This window comes from Neolamprologus brichardi, chromosome 5 (assembly GCF_056152115.1).
Source record: "Neolamprologus brichardi isolate AB-2024 chromosome 5, ASM5615211v1, whole genome shotgun sequence".
NCBI classification, from domain to species: Eukaryota; Metazoa; Chordata; class Actinopteri; order Cichliformes; family Cichlidae; genus Neolamprologus; species Neolamprologus brichardi.
In genome coordinates this window covers 24,835,489-24,852,295 of record NC_142108.1, presented here as the reverse complement: position 1 = coordinate 24,852,295, position 16,807 = coordinate 24,835,489, and the positions used below count along the sequence as shown (strand labels likewise).

At 39.5% G+C, this 16,807-nt stretch overlaps 2 protein-coding genes across 5 annotated transcripts in view; one reads left to right on the top strand and one right to left on the bottom strand.

The window, feature by feature from the left end:
* st3gal8 (ST3 beta-galactoside alpha-2,3-sialyltransferase 8) overlaps positions 1–11,085 on the top strand; it is a 26,060-nt gene extending 14,975 nt beyond the window's left edge. For both annotated transcript variants that reach the window (XM_087840900.1, XM_087840899.1), the window contains exons 5-9: positions 525–718; positions 873–1,052; positions 4,287–4,332; positions 4,948–5,067; positions 5,861–11,085. In XM_087840900.1, coding sequence (XP_087697026.1) covers positions 525–718; positions 873–1,052; positions 4,287–4,332; positions 4,948–5,067; positions 5,861–6,091 — 771 coding nt within the window. In that variant the 3' untranslated portion in view covers positions 6,092–11,085. The remainder of the gene's footprint in view (positions 1–524; positions 719–872; positions 1,053–4,286; positions 4,333–4,947; positions 5,068–5,860) is intronic.
* Positions 9,236–16,807, bottom strand: part of unm_sa1614 (un-named sa1614) — a 26,167-nt gene continuing 18,595 nt past the window's right edge. For all 3 annotated transcript variants that reach the window (XM_087840898.1, XM_087840897.1, XM_006782944.3), the window contains 6 exons: positions 16,598–16,768; positions 16,440–16,503; positions 15,581–15,624; positions 14,805–14,959; positions 14,245–14,370; positions 9,236–13,683 (listed from right to left, as the gene is read on the bottom strand). In XM_087840898.1, the coding sequence (XP_087697024.1) occupies positions 13,609–13,683; positions 14,245–14,370; positions 14,805–14,959; positions 15,581–15,624; positions 16,440–16,503; positions 16,598–16,768 (635 nt within the window). In that variant the 3' untranslated portion in view covers positions 9,236–13,608. The remainder of the gene's footprint in view (positions 13,684–14,244; positions 14,371–14,804; positions 14,960–15,580; positions 15,625–16,439; positions 16,504–16,597; positions 16,769–16,807) is intronic.

The window sequence follows — 16,807 nt, the reverse complement described above, 5'->3', positions numbered from 1 at the left end:
AGACCAGTTATGAAGTTTTGTATTTTCAGAAGCCTGAATTTGTCCTTGTGGAGACTGGCTGCAGTTTGCATGAGAAGACAAATGTCTGAGTCTTTTTCCTGCATTTAGAGAGATGAACTCCTGCTGCAGAAACCATTAGTAGATTAAAAAGAGGAGGCCAGTAATGCTGCTAACATAATTAGTTCTGGGCCACAGAAGGCAGTAAACTGTGTGTGTGTGTGTGTGTGTGTGTGTGTGTGTGTGTGTGTGTGTGTGTGTGTGTGTGTGTGTGTGTGTGTGTGTGTGTGTGTGTGTGTGTGTGTGTGTGTGTGTGTGTGCGCGCGCGGGTGGGGGGAGGGGTGTCAGTACTCTTTCACCTGCTTCTTTTTTAAAATTAAGAAATGATTTAACTAAAAATTATTTTACTGTCATGAAAGACAGAGATAAGCACCAATAACAAGCCTTTTGACACTGGAAGTTTAAGAATTTTTAACGTGACTCATTATGCAAATGTTTTACTTGAGTGTTTGTCTGCTCTTCCACAGAGTCTTCAACGGGCCGGTAACGATCAGTCCTTGGAGGAAGTGATCTCAAAGATGTTCCAGGTCATATCCCCACCCTCTATAGACTTGGAGCCCGTGCCCTCACGTTGCCGTAGTTGTGCAGTGGTTGGCAACTCTGGCAACTTACGGCATTCTGGACACGGCGCACTCATTGATTCTCATGGCTCCGTGTTCCGGTACATGCACACACACACACACACACACGTACATGCACACACACGCACACACACGCAATCACATGCACACATACACACGCAATCACATGCACACACATACACACGCAATCACATGCACACAGCCCTCACCCTCCTCATGTGTTTTTTTCTTCAGGATGAACAAGGCGGTGACTGAAGGGTTTGAGGAAGATGTCGGTCGTCGGACGACGCATCACTTCCTGTACCCAGAGAGTGCAGTGGACATCAGTAATGGTACAAGCCTCATCCTGCTGCCATTCAAACTGAGAGACCTGGAGTGGCTGACCAGCGCGCTGTCCACCGGAACAGTCAAAATGTACGATATATAAAAAAACAAGTACGCTCATTGTCTCATGCATTCATCAAAAAGACATCAAAAAACATATCAGACAGGAGAGATTATTTGATGTAAGAGGGAAAAGTTTATTTAAAAAAAAATCTAAAATTAAACTTCTGGAGTCTAGACCAGCGGTCCCCAACTTTTTTTTGCGCCACGGATAGGGATGGGTACCGGTATCCGGTGCCATGATGGCACCGGTTCTGACATAAACGGTAGTAACCAGACCGAAAAGCAGCGCACATTTCGGTGCTTCATTTCGGTGCTTTTTTTTTCTGAGATGTCATACACTTTGAATTCTAGCCAATCATTTTACGTTTCCGAGGATAGTAGGCGGGCCCAGGTACGTACGTACTTTTAGAACAGAGCTACAGATTAAAAATGCCCAAGACGAAGCGGTCAAAAGTCTGGCTGTACTTCACAGCAAAATATGCAAACTCACCAGCCTGCAACAAGTGCTTTAAGGTGATACTGTGATACTGTCAAAGGAGGTAACACCTCAAATCCGATGAAACACCTGGCGACGCATAGCGTTTTTTTTAAAGCAGAAAAATGCGCTGTATTTGATAGCTTGCTGCGAGACCTCACACCGAGCGCATCTACTGCGGGTGTGGTGGTGACGGATGATGATGGCAGCAGCAGCCGTTCTTCTCTGCGTGAGTAGCTTCATGTTGTTCGTGTGCAATTTACGTTGAGTAGGCTAACCACGTTATTACATTAATGCATGTAAGGTGAACTAGCAAACACTGTCGTAGTTACGTGCAGCTGTCTTCTTGTTTGATGGCAGATACTCCCTTCACCCTGGCGAAAAGGCTAAAATGACCAAAGAAAAAGTGGAAAACAGTTAAACATGAGAGGTTTTTGGACAAAGTTTGTTTTTTCCATTGTTTAAGCACTGCTTCCAGCAAAGAGTGATATCATATATGCCCTATAGCTGCAGAAAAGGCTAACATTGTTATCTTTTTACAATAAAACCAGCTGAACATGAGAGGTTTTTGGACCAATTTTGTGTTCTCCATTCTTTAAGCACCGGTTTGAGCACCGTTTAAGCACCGGCACCGTTTCAAAAGTACCAGTTTGGCACCGGTATCGGATAAAACCTAAACGATACCCATCCCTAGCCACGGATTTAATGTCAGTATTTTCACGGACCGGCCTTTAAGGTGTCGCTGATATATACAACAAAATAAAATGATACGACCAAGACAAAACTGTGGTATTTGGTAAATATAATAATAAACGCAAATTCACTGTGTGATTGTGTAACTTTATTAGCAGCGCCAACAACATTGAGAGTAACATCCTCCTCTCTGCCCCTTAATGCTCTCTGGTTGCTATGGTAACGCGTAAATATTTCTTTCAAAATAAGACACACAACTACAACATGGGAAAAATACCCAGGGAAACAGAGTTTACAATAAAAACCCTGAAAACCATCAATTTCAAACCTGAGCCTCAACTTTCGTGTCCCGGTACCAAAAGAAAAACAGAAGGTTTATTACCACAACTGAAAGCCGTTAGTGAAACAACTCACTAGGCAATGGGGTGATGTAAACAAACATAACAAACAACTCATATATTCAAATAACGCTAATAGCAATAGTAGAACACTAATCACTAGGGCTGCACGATTTTGCATAAAATGAGAATCACGATTTTTTTGCTTAGAATTGAGATCACGATTCTCTCACGATTTTCTTTTTCAGTATAAATATTTATTGCGCTTATTAACTGCACATTAGCTTCGTAACAGTTGAGACTGAACATAAAAACAATAAATAAACATAAAAACAACAAATGTGTCACATTTTGTCGTTGCCGCAAAATGTTGTACTGCTTGAAATTCCGTCTCCACCGTCGCTCGACACTGCGTGTATAGAGCAGGTAGTGCAACAATATAAAAATAGTTGCGGGACGGCACTGTGTAGCGTTTATCTAGGGTGTTGATCATTTTCCTAAATCCCTCGTTTTGCACAGTGTTGATGGAGCCATATCTTTGGTCAGGTGATAAGTAATAGCCTCTGTAATTTCTTTGTGCCTGCGGGAGTTTGACAGGTATAGGGAAGCGCTGTATAAGGTTCCCGTTATTGATGTTTGGGTGGTTGACCGGGACGGATTTTCTCCTGTCACTTTCTCGTCATCCCTGACGTGCTCTCCGTTTTTTTTCCCTGCCAATTTTAGCAGCCAGCTTCTGTATCACGTGGTATAAGGCTCCGCCCTTGTCATTTGTTGAGCAGGAAGAGTGAGCGCTTGTTTTCATGCAGATTACGTCCCGGATCAAAATGCGGTACAATCGTCGTCGTCTTTTTTTTTTTTTTTTTTTTTTTTTTTTTTTTTTTTTAATCGTTGTCATTTGGAAATGAGATCGCACATAAGTATGAATTGAGATCGCGATTTTCTAACGCTTAATCGTGCAGCTCTACTAATCACCTAAACATCTCACCGGCAGCTACTCAAAACAAAGGTTCAAAGGCAGCAGGGCAAAGGCAGGAGGGACAGTCTGCACAGTCTATTCAAATCAACAAGTCCCCCATAGAACAGAATTAAAACCACATTCACTTTCAGCAGAAAAAGGTAAAACACTCGAGAGGATGACAGTCTGAGAACCTCCAGTATCCCTAAAATGTGCACAGGTTTTAAATCACAGGGATTGTCGGTTAGCGATACTGAGCCATCAAAAATGAATGGTTCGAAACATGGGTCCGGCACCTCATTACAGGCCTCAGCTTTCACAAAACCCACCCCTTTGGGTTGCTGAGCATTTGATGTTTTGCGTTTTAAGGCTAAACAGTCAGCAATCACATGTCCAGTTTTATGACAGTAAAAACATTCGTGGTTTTCCCTGGACCCAGACACTTTAGCTGTGTGGGGCTGTTGCACAGCGCTAACCCGTGGCTTCTCACTGCCAGTAAACGAGGCTTTATGAGTGAGCACAAACTCATCAGCAAGAACAGCAGCAGATGCGAGAGAAGTCGCTTTCTGTACATTTAAATATAACACAATACGCTCAGGAAAACAAAGACCCCCTATGAGGGATCCCGGGATATAGATAGATAGATAGATAGATAGATGAGAGAGAGAGAGAGAGAAAAGTAAGAGTTGCATATGTTTATACACTAATATACATGAATGCAAAAAGATAAAAAGAAACATGACACACTGTAAACATATATGACCTGTATGTAAGTGTGTGTGTGTGTGTCTTTTTTTCAGGACCTACATGAGGGTGAAAGCAAGAGTGCACGCTGATAAAGACAAGGTAAATTATAATCTCGACTGATCTCTGTTTTCTCTACAGCGCTTTCTTTTGCTATTTTTACTTTCAGCTTCACCCTTTTTTTTCTAACTCATTTTTTTGTTTTGTTTTTGCTGCTGCTCCTATTTTTAGTTCTTAGTTTTATCTACCGGTATTTACAAGATTTTTACAATTGCATTTGCTAAAGAATAAGGGAACCAAGATAAGCAAATAAATCTTTGTAGTATTTTTATTCTTTAAGACGAGTGAGAGTGAAGGAAGTGTCTATACCAGAAACCACACATGATGAAATATACACTTCTCGTCTGATCTGGACACAGATGCCCCCTACATTTGATGTTCAAATATGACCTGTTATGCATTTCCTTATTTTCTGTCATATCTACCCTGATAAACTCAGGGGTTGCAACAAGAGTCTTTTTATAAGTACACGAGGCTTATTTTGGAACTATGGGCAATGCAAACCTACTCTTGTGTAAAACACGTCAATTTTAAACAAACTGTGTGTGTGTGTGTGTGTGTGTGTGTGTGTGTGTGTGTGTGTGTGTGTGTGTGTGTGTGTGTGTGTGTGTGTGTGTGTGTGTGTGTGTGTGTGTGTGTGTGTGTGTGTGTGTGTAGGTTGTTGTGGTGAACCCAGTGTTCTTTAAGTATGTTCATGAACGTTGGAACGAGCATCATGGTCGCTACCCGTCCACTGGCATGCTGGCCATCGTCTTTGCTCTGCATGTCTGTGACCAGGTAAGAGGAAAGTAAAGACTGGGTGTAGCGAGAAAGACCACATTTGTTCTTTCTTTTTTTGTATATTCACAAAATATGGTGTTACTAACCAAAAACAGACTAGTCCAAACAATATTGTAGCATGTCCAGACTAGCAAGTCATGGCAATACAACCAAGACTAGGAAAAGTTGCATTTCCTGCGAAAATGCAGTTTGAATGCCGTGTAGTGGAATCTGCTAAAAAACAGCTGAAGAAGCAGAATTATCTGCTGAAGAGGTGTAGAAGCTGAACTGCTGAAGACAGTTGTATTTGAAAGGGTAGACTGAAGAGTGTCAAGAAAGCAGAGTGCATGCAAGCGGGAGAAGATGTGCGGCAACCGCCACAGGTAAGATTCGAACCTTTGCTACCGGGTCTCACGGCGGCTGCTCATCCCACTGAGCCAAACCAGTTCTGGTCCCAAACAAAGATGTGATGAGAGAAAAAATGTGTACTGTGCAGAAGAAGCTGAATTGTGCTGAAAAAAGGTGAAGAAACTTAAATTTGTGCTGAAAAGAGGTGAAAAAACTGAAAATTCTGCTGAAATGGGGTGAAGAAGCTGAAATTTGTGTTGAAAAGAGTTTAAAAAGTTGAACTGTTAACTGAATAAAATGTTGCCATAAGCGGCCTTACAGCATTCACATAAAAATTAATATGTGAGGTTAGAAGTCACACATGAAATGAAGCGTATAAAAGCGGGATGTATTTAGTATCAGTATGACCTGTCAGCAGTGTGTCATGCATGGTTGATGAAATAGCTTCCTTCTCTCTGTCCAGGTGTCAGTGTTTGGTTATGGTGCAGACAAGCAAGGAAACTGGCATCATTACTGGGAGAAGAATCAGTTTGCCGGAGCCTTCAAGAAGACCGGCGTCCACAGCGCTGATTTTGAGAGTCAGATCATCCAACACCTTGCCAACGAAGGCAAGATCACTCTACACCTCAACACAACCACATCCGTGCAGACAGAACTAGGCACCAACGACAGACTGGCACATAAACTCAACTGACCTCTACCTGGCTGATCGTCAAAACACCTGGCTGTCCTCTGGCACTCAAAAACCAAATCTGAGCCAGTTTTTAGACCATACATTTGTTGTTTTGGGTAGAAATTAGACTCCTGCACTTTTTCTGTCAGTCACCACAACTGCCTTGAGTCAGACATCCAGGAATGCTGGATTAATGAATGTTGTTAAGCTTTTCAGACAGCTGAATTACCTGTGGACACATCTGTGAGGCTTATCTAATTTAGAGATCCCCTGCCTCTTCCAACATTTGCTGGCTGAAAGAAGTTAAAGCTCAGCTCAAAAAAATCAGTCTGTTTTTCTAGACCTAAAACCAACTTTCCTGACGTGTGCAACTGCTGGGGTAGACCACAAAGACCTTTGCTGTGAGCTGGAAACAACCACAAACTTTATTTTATCCTATCTTTGTTTTTATTGGATTTTATAGGTACACAGGGATAACCTTTTTTCTTCTTCTTTTTTTAAATGTTTTAAATAAAAGCACTTTTTCCTTAAGAAGAAATGGTGGAAAGAGGCCAAGTGAAGGAAGTGTTCACTTGGCCACATACGATTTCTTGCATTGTATATCATTTATAATCCCTCCATTTTATTTGATCCTAATTTTAACACAAACCGTCCTGACCTAGAAGATCATGACAAACTTTTTAAGCCTTGTTACTTCTGCATTTTCAGAATGTAAGCCAATGATACTTGGAACTTCCTGTCCGTTCTTGGTTCTCAGCCTGTGTGATTCAGCAGTCTCCTGCAGTCTCAAGGTTTGCAGCTGATTTAATCCAAAATAGGGAGATATTAGTTTGGTTTACTTTTCTAATCAATGCACATAAGCCCCTGTTGTATCCAACCTTCATGGGAAAAGTAAAGTCAGGAGAACCAGTCCTTCTGTTCCACGTCAATACAAAAATACTCAAAATGTGGTGATACTTGAAACCTAAACTTAGTTATTGGAAATATAAGGGCTGATATTGGCACATCGCAGGTAATATCACTGTTAGTCTGCATGTCAGATACACTTCAATATGGAAACTTGTGTGTAATGTGTACACAGAATGAAAGGTGAGCGTGACGACCTTTATGCTCTCTAAGTAAAGTTCCAGGGGGTTAATTTTGCTTAGGCTAACATAGCTTGTAACTTGAGCTAGGTGCACCTCGTGATGATTATTATTAAATAAACTCAGCAAAAAGCATGTAAATTCAGTGTCAGTATAAACTACCAATCTTCTTCAGATATGCTTCGGTTATTGAAGCATAGGAAAGAGGGAGGAGGGCTATGTTATATTAACCCCGATTCTTTTGTCCCCATGATAATTAATAGGCTGGTGTGAAAAATTGCTGCCACACCGCCCCCTCGGCCTGTGCTTCGACGTTTCTGGTAGTTAGAATGACTCGGGGGTGTTGATTCATTTAAACTAACATAATCATCCGGCTGCAACCAGGTTTCTGTAAGGCAGAGTAAATCAATTTGTTGATCAACTATTAAGTCATGTACTAACAGAGACTTTGAGGAGAGAGACCTAATATTTATTAATCCACATTTCACTGTGAACTCTTTGGTTCAGATGTGGATACTGTATTGTTCTTTCAATCCCAGTTTAAAACCACTCCTGACTTCCCTCAGTGTACACTGTAAACTCCAAACAGATACAAGTAGCTTTTCTGGTAAAAGGTCCTAGATTATTTTGTCAACCTTTGGTAACATCCTCTATAGAGTTAACCTGTTTCATCTTTAAACTTTAGGCCTGGTTTCCTCGCCCCCTTTAACGGGTAGCGCATATCTTTTATGCTCACATTTAAACTGTCTTACGAGCTTTTAATCTCCTAAACACATCTTCTGGAACAATGGTTCTCTGTGCTTCTTTTTGGGGTCTGAACACCGTGGACTTGAAGAGTTAATAGCAGGCAAAAGACAGTGCAACTGACCTATAACACTGAAGGGTCAAGCAGCAGCATGTATGAATACCACTGATGGAGCTTTGAATCACAAGCTGGAAACTTGACAAGTGACATGACTGTTTGAAGGCACTGGACGTGATATTTGCCATGCTGGGAGTTAACCTACAAGAAAAGGCTGAAAGATTAACAGAGAAGAAGAAACAGCTGAGTGGAGCCTGTGTTTGCTGGAGATTTGAAGGCCACACAGGACACTGTGAGAAGAGGGACGGGGACCAGTGAGAGGTCAAGCCCGGACGAGTTCGAGTGAGAGAGTACAGGATATAATTGGATTGAAAATGGAGGCTGAACTCATGGAGGTTTAGGATTGTCCACCACATCACAAAAAAAAGGAAGAGAAAGACAGAGAAAGATAAATACATGAACTAACAATTACGTGAATGAATAGAAAACACACATACACAAATTGTTACATGTGAAATTATTTTTGGAAAGAATCAGAAGTGCGATAGTTTGAATCCACAGCTCAGTGCAAGGATGCATGAATTAAACCTGACTATAAAAATACACATGCAATGAAGAAGCAGCTTACACTCGACCTCTTTTCCCGAAAATCAAACTTGCAGCGTAACATCTCACAGTCCATGTCCACACTGGGGACAAAGAATGAGAAGAATTCATCTGTGAGTGGCAGCTGCTGATCTGGTCTCAATGTCAACTCTCCTGATGTTAAGAAGAAATTCAAATTGGGACACAAACGAACCGGGTGGAAACACCAAATATTAACCCCGATTCTTTTGTCCCCATGATAGAACAGAGAAAACCGACCCATAGTGTGTTAAAACATTTATATTTCTTTTTATTCAATCATCTTCCAGAAGAGAGAGACCCCTGCACAGCCCAAAACGCCAGTCTCAGGATCTCTAACATTAGAATCATAAACTGTGTCTCATATAGATATTATTTTGGTACTTTACACGTCACAGTTTCAATACAACCATTACTTATATGGCAAAGTTTCTCTTTTCTGTCTGGCTTCCTATATTTATTAATATGCTGTACAGCTCTACACTTCCTGTTTTCAGTCTGGCTAAGCACTTAGTTTATGAGTCAAAAGTGGCCTTTTCTCTACAAACCTTCATTATTAAAGTACATAAAACAATATAATAAGAAAATAAGGATACTAAGGATATATTAATTACATGACAGTTACCAGCTGATGTTTGCAAGCCTGGTTACTAACTAGACTTTAGATTAGTGTTAAGCAACAGACTGAGAAACAAAATCCAAAAGCATGCAAACTTTTGTTCACCAAAATTGGACCACAGACGTTTTTGTTGCCTGATAGTACAATCAGGCACATCAGGCCATGTTATTCAAATTTGGCAGTTAGAGCTGCCTACATGTGATTTTATTTCATTTCGAAGCTAGCCTCAAGTGGCCTCTAGAGAAAAGCATTTCTACTTTGGGTTTCCTTCTTGACATTAAGTAAGAAATTCTATATTAGTAGCAGTCATCACAGTAGTATGAGTAGTTTCTCCTTGAGAACATGTGGGTTTTGTAAAGATTGGGGGGAAAAGGAGCATGGCAGCTTTGAAGTATGTCGACAAAGGCAGATTCTTAACCAAGACAAAATGCTGACTAATGGATGCAGTGTGATGCACTGTCCAGAAACCAGTGGGTGATGTCACAGAAACTATTATGTCTTTTATATAAAGTCTGAGGAATCATGGCGTTTGGGCTTCACACAGTTGGGTCACATGTGCCATCATCGACGTGGGCAGGAGGTAAATATAGTATTAGATTCTGGGCTTAAGACCGGTGAAAACTGGGGGACATTTTTATCATGTTTTTATTTTTTAGTGGACTTTTTAAGGTTGTCATGAAGAGTCTGTAATTTGTCTCTGATCTGCCCCCTACTGGATGTACTTTTTAAACCACAAGTTCATGAATGCAACTGTTTGCTTTGTAATTCTGTGCATATGTGTACTTTAAAAAAAAATGGCTGTTATAAGAAACAAACAGCCTGCTGTAGTAATGAGGTTGGCGTGTTAACAGGCTGTTCTAATGCAACAAAAACGTGCATATTTGTGGTGACAATGTAGACGTATATATACAAATAAGCCAGTGTGAAACCACCCTGAGACTGATGTTCAGTGAAAAGCTCAATCTGCTCCAAAGAAAAATGTTCATACAATGTGTTGTCCAACACTCCTCTTTACCAAGTATAACTGTACAAAGTGGGTAGGATTTTTTTTTTTAATTTATTTATTTTATTGCCTCAAAGGAAAACAAAAGTCAGACACCAATAATGGAGGAATAAAAAAAAAAAATCCTTTGAGAATCACAAGCAGGCTGAGGACTTGCTGAATTTTCATTTGGAGGATGTTGCTCTGTCATTGGTGTTAGCTTGAGTGAAGCGTTTACCCTTATCTGTCTGGAACAAGTCAGTGTCTTGTAAATCCAACTGCTGCATCGCCAGAAGCCTTAATGTTAATATGAAACATCTGCTGCTTGCTCTAAACTTTTTCCATTCACTGCTAAGATCTAACACTTCGTTGCCTTGTCCAGGAAGGGAAGGAAACTTCCTGCCAAAATACCTGGGAAATTATCCAGTTTACACACAGATGAGGAATGCTTTAATGTGCCATAAAACGACAGAGCAGCAGCCCTTCTGAGTCCTGAGCTGGATTGTTGTAAACAAGTTTACTTCCTCATCTTTAACAGAGGAGTTTGTTGTGACTTTAAATCCAAAGTTGTGCTCAATGACTCTCTGCAGTCTTCAAATGTAGAGTTTTATTTCCATTGCTAGGTGCAGATAAATCCACTTAGTCAGCTGCTCGTAATTCCATTATAAACATCTGTACATGAGCTGTAGATTTAGTACAAAGTGACAACAAGTGACCAAACGTGTTCGGCCTGTGGTACCATAGCTTTAATTCGGCTCGTCATGTAAGTTTCATTTAACAAACTTGCTGATTATCAGTCCATTTATAGAGGCCAAACTGACAGAAGCATTGAAACAACAGATAAAAATCCTGAATCCACCGCTGTCACTTTGAATGAAATAAAACATTTTTAAAAAAACAGAATTCATGGGTTTTTGTTTTTCTATTTGAAAAATTGTCCGTACTCTGGAGGTAAGAGCTGAACTGATCGTCTATGGAGTTTGTCTATAAAAGCTGATTCTTACGCCAATGAATTTCTGCCTCTATGCCAAATTTTTTTCTTTTCTTTTTTTTAAATGAAGATGCTTTAACAAGAACTGTTTTCTTTCATGAAAATGTTTTAGAAAAAAAAATCAAGAAGTTTATACAAAGATGCTATAAGGAAAGGTCTTATTACAATCCCTGGCAAAATTATTTTAGGGAAGAAAAAAAATGTTCTCCAACCTGCAAAGCTCATCCGTCAGCTGTTACACAAGAAAGCTGGAATCAGCTTGATGGAGAATGTTTCTTTTCATGGATGAAACCCAGTGTTGATGTTATGGGCGAGCTTTGGGGGTCTATTCACGAAGGTCAGCTGAATTCTACTGACATTTTTCAACAATGTTTAATTTGAATCATGCTTGACTTACTGCAGCTCAAGTTAATTAATCAGTTAACAGCAGCTCATTGCTTCTGCAACAACTGCAGTAACTAGTTTGACATTTGGAGGCTCACATGGGCCTGTGTAGGTTGGACTTGTGGAAGTACTCTCCTTAGTGTTTCTTTGGAACTAAGGAGAGGTCATACATCCAGAATTATGGATACGGTTGCTCATTTTTCTTTAAAGTTTTGTGTACACACACTTTTTTTTTTTTTAGATGTTTCTTTTTAATAACAGAGCAAAATGAGTTGAGCAAAATGTCTCCTTGTCAAAACTAGTTTCCCTTCCAGTACATGTGCTCAGGCCATTGCATAAGCCTGAGGTGAGGTACTTTGATGATCTGCTTTATCAAAAAAGTATTACATTTGGTTGAGGCATGTTTCATAAAGCCAGAGCAATTAAACAATTTGTTCATTTGCTAGACAGAAGACGCTTTTTTACTCTTTTTAATAAGTCCAAACGTTTTGCCAGGGGTTATAAGCTGATATGTTGTTGTAACCAGGAATGGAAGTAGTAAAGTTGAGTGGCCACAGGTCACTAAAGTACAAATAATGCCTTAAAAAGCAAAAAGTTGTTCTAAATTCAGTCTGAATGGGTGTTAGTTACATTATGCTAGGATGTTCAGTACACAATTCCCTTTTTGTTTTGTTTTTTTGCTTCATTAAATGTACCACATAACATGGTGCCTCAGTAGAACTTATTCTATATTTTACTAAAAGTTTCACTCAAATCATACAAAATGTGCTATATGAAGTTCCGGTGCTTAGTTCACTATTACGGACTAAATAAAAGAATTACACAAACGATTAATGGGAAAATAAAACATGTAACATTAAAAACTCTTATCCAATTATTATTATTAGTGAACATACATTAAGAAGATTTGTGTTTTCTCTTAAAGCTTAAAAGTCATATCCAACACATGCAGGTTATGCACAATGATTAAATTCTACTGTCTTAAAGTACCAAGTTTGTCTATTTTTGTGCTTTACTTTTGTGCTTGATGCCATTACTTGAGTATATATGTATATTACATAAGCTTTTTTTTAAATTGTTGCTTAAGTTTAAATATGTCTAAAATAACTCAGTACTTTTACTGAGATTGAATTTTAGGTCTTATTTTTCTTTAATAGCCAAATAAAAAAATAATAATGAAACTTTCCATCCCTGGTTATAATGTTAATACAAAGGTTCTTCTTAAAACAGAATTATTTAATCACGACAGAAGTAACTCATTATAATGAGAAGTTTTGAGACTTGAGCACTGAGTAAATTCATTTTGCAAACATGGCAGCAACACACTGCTGTGTTCACTGAGGCGATGTGATCTCTTGGGACATCGAAGGCAACTGGAAGGAAATGTGAGTCTCCCATGAAGTCCACCTTTCATATCTCACTTTAGAGCTTTGGTCCTTGGCATCTCAGAGTCTTTTGTGCTATCCGGGTAAGCAGCTGTAACCAACAGATCTGATCAATAATATGGCCTGAGTCCGGGTCTATCGAAACCTAAAATGTGGCAGCAGTAGCTTGTGTGTTTTGGCTAGCCACAAATTCAGAAAACATAAATAAATTATAATGAAGTCAAAAGAAAATGAGGCCCAGATTACCTTCAGAATAAAAATCCAGGGGAATGCTGTTTCTTGTGATTTGCCCTTTGTGCTTAAATATTTTTTTTGCTTTTTGAGTAAATAAATAAATAAATAAAGTCCGGGCTACAGCAGCCTCGAGTGCTGGCTGTTTGGTCTGTCCGAGGCTGTCTCGTTGTTTTTTTCCTGACCTAACTGGAGCCACATAAAAATAATGTGTTGTCTTTACTGAAGGTCATCCATAATGTTTCCATGGTAACTGAAGGCATGAGGAACACCGGTTGCTGTGACAACAGTGTCAGGACCATGAACATTTGAAGCCTCTGAACATCTGACCTGGTCCATCTGCAGATCAGGTGTTCTGATGTGGTTTGGTTCTCCAGAGCTCTGCGGTGAGCTGGATTTGTGCTGGTCTGAGGTCAGCCCAGTTCTGGTTTCACATCAGTCAGACAGCGGCTGGACGAATGAGGACGGAAACAACCCTCTCTGGTCTGGTTCTTCCTCTATGTAACCATGCTACACACAGAGAGAGATATGTTTACCTTAATGTTCACTGGACATTTAGTCAAACAGAGGTCTGAAGAGTGAGAGCCGCTTGGGTGGATCACTGCAAAATTTTACCTTCATATTATGTACTTTTTTTTTTTTATTCTAAAGGAGGGGTAAAGATTTGATTTTGAGCCCTGGTAACTTAGGTAAAGGTAATATCAACATTAAAACGTATACTTTAAAAAAAATCTATATTTCTTTTTAATGCTCATCATAGAAAGATGATCTATAAAAGTTACTGAGGTTCAAGAGCACTTTCACAAATGGTGATGCCATTTTTTCCAGAGAATTGGTTAATAGCAGTTTGATTTCATACATTCTGATGACTAATATATATATATAATATAAGCTGCTCTGGCACAGGTTAGAGTGTCCTAGCAAGAACTGAACCACCTTTGTTAACAGTGAAAATCCAGCTAAACCCAAAGTTTATCCTATAAGCTTTAAATTCTCCTTACCAGAACAGGCCTCTGGGCACTAATGAACGAGGCTCTAATGAGAGGTCGGGTTGGCGATACTGATACCTACCCACCAATCATTGTCCTCCTGTCCCAGGACCACCAGCACCTGGCCCTCAGAAAAGCTCAGCTCGTCATGGTGGTCGGCCTGGCAGTCATACAGCGCCTGAACCCGACGACTGGATGCTCCTCGAGGCTAATTGATACATACCAAATCAGGTGTAACATTATTGCTCATGTATCACAGTGTAGCAGTTATAATTTCATTGTACTGCCAATTGGAATTTGTTCCTCTATTGTCCAAATATGATATCGATTCACTTCTTTCATTTCATTTTATGCTCATTCTTTGTACCTTTTGCTTGCATAACTACTGTACCTGCACACAAATTATTTGAATTATACCCCTTTACTATTAAGGATTTCTTGATCATTACTATGCAAATTGTCATGACCACTGATCAAAGACCATGAGTACTATTCACAGAGAGTTGGGCAATGGCTGTAATCACAGCATTGAAAGATGATGGCAAACGTGTTGCGGAAGCAACTGGATTGTGATTTTTTTTCCTTCCTAACATAAAAACACTGCAAGGTTGATGGGAAGTTAAATATTTTCAAAGATCTCACCAGTGATCTACGAGGAAGTGGTTGAGGGGCGGAGCCTCTGCTTTCACTTTCAAAGCTCTGAGAGCGCTGATTGGATGGAGAGCCATTTATTGGTGCCTTACTGTGGAGGATCTGGAAATGGGAGGAGCCACTTTCACTGTCCGCCCTCCGAAAACCTCAGACAGAAAGATTCAGGTTTTAAGTACATTCTCATTCATACAGGGACAATAATTACATTAAATATAAGCAAAAATATATATTTTACAATTTTATAATAGAGAAAAAATAATCATTAAAATGCATTATTAATCAGTCATAATTAAGTTTGAAATTACCTGAAATGACTAAATTAAATGATTTTTAAAAAAAACAAATAACGCGTTTTTGTGCATGTAAAGTAATACATGTTTGCATATATTAAATAATGTGAATATTAATCTCTAAATTCAATTCACTTCTTTATCAGATAAAATAACCATTTTTTGGAACAGTCACAAGCTAACACACGTGCTGTAATTAAGAAAAAGCAGCAAATCCTCAGATAAGATTTTAGAATTTTCACTAAAACTGCAGATAAATTTTGTTTTAATAAAAAAACAACCATCATAGAAGTCAGTGTAAACTCATAGAAGCCAAAATGTATCCTCAGATTTTGTCTGCTCTTCTGCTCTCTGGTTAAAGACTGTAGGTGCACGCTGTCTGTAAACATTTATCACGGGTAGGCATAATGGATTTAACAGACTGTTGATACGTAAAACAGACTCAGGTCTCAGAAGACGTTTTGGGACAGGAAGTACCTCTGTCAGATCGTTCAGTCAGTGAGCTGAGAGGAGAAGCTGGACTGGAAAAACAGAGACAGACAGGGAAGAGGAGAAGGAGTCCGTGTTATTGTTTGTGGTGTTTTGAAGCTCATCACACTGACCTGTATTTCACCTCCTATCCACCAGAGGTCAGTACAATCTCAATTCATCTAAGTAGAAACTGCTTCACTTTGTTTATTTCATAACTATAAGAATAAAGTTCCAGCTTTAACCTTTTAGGTCCTCTTTAATTCTTTTACAGTCATGTATGAAATAATAAACCAACAATATTCATATCTGCTGTCTGTCCCAATAAATTTACTCTGACAGATTTTGAACAAATTCAAATTTTAGGATCTCTCCTAAAATTCATTTGTTTCTATTTTGCTTAAAACTTTGTTCGTTTGAATTCTGAACAACAACATGAGCTGAATAGCACCTCAGTCTGTGAGACATCCCTTCATCGCACATCCAATTATAAGCTTCATCAGCAACATAACAAATTTCCCAGAGGAACCCACCCGAGGGATGAATAAAGTTTTATCTTATCTTATCTTATCAAAGGTTAAATTTTAGCTTTATTTTTTTTTTAAGCTAGGATACAAAAACAACTAAATTCAGTGGACCATTTTAGAACACTGAACTGTACATACAAACTCCTGTAGTGCTCCTGGAGTTTGTATTCATACACAAAAAAAAAAAAAAAAACCCACACACTTTTACATAATAATAAAGAGACACAACCAGTGTTGTGATCATCATCATTGCAGCAGCTGTTGCACCAATGATGATCACAACACTGGTTATGAGCCAGATTCTTCCTGGATGTGCTCGATGCAGTGCTGTGGATACTCACACACACTTCCTGAAGGAGGAGTCTGGACCACTGTATATCCTGGGACTGGCTGGCAACCCATAATCTACACCCACACACACACACACACACAGAGAGAGAGAGTTAATAACACAGTATCCTTCTGACTGATTAATTACAGTGTGCCTCTCAGATATTACCATGCTTGCTGGACTCAGAGCAGCTCCGCTTGTGTCGGACAGCAATGGGAGAGGGAGGGGTAATCCTTCTATTTCCTGTCAGGGGAAAGAATACCTCACCCTCTCCCTCCTCTTCCTCCCCCATACCATCTCCTCCAGACGGAGGTGGAGGAGGAGGAGGAACATTGGGAGCTGAAAGCCAAAAGAGAGCATTGAGGTTTTTCATTCAGG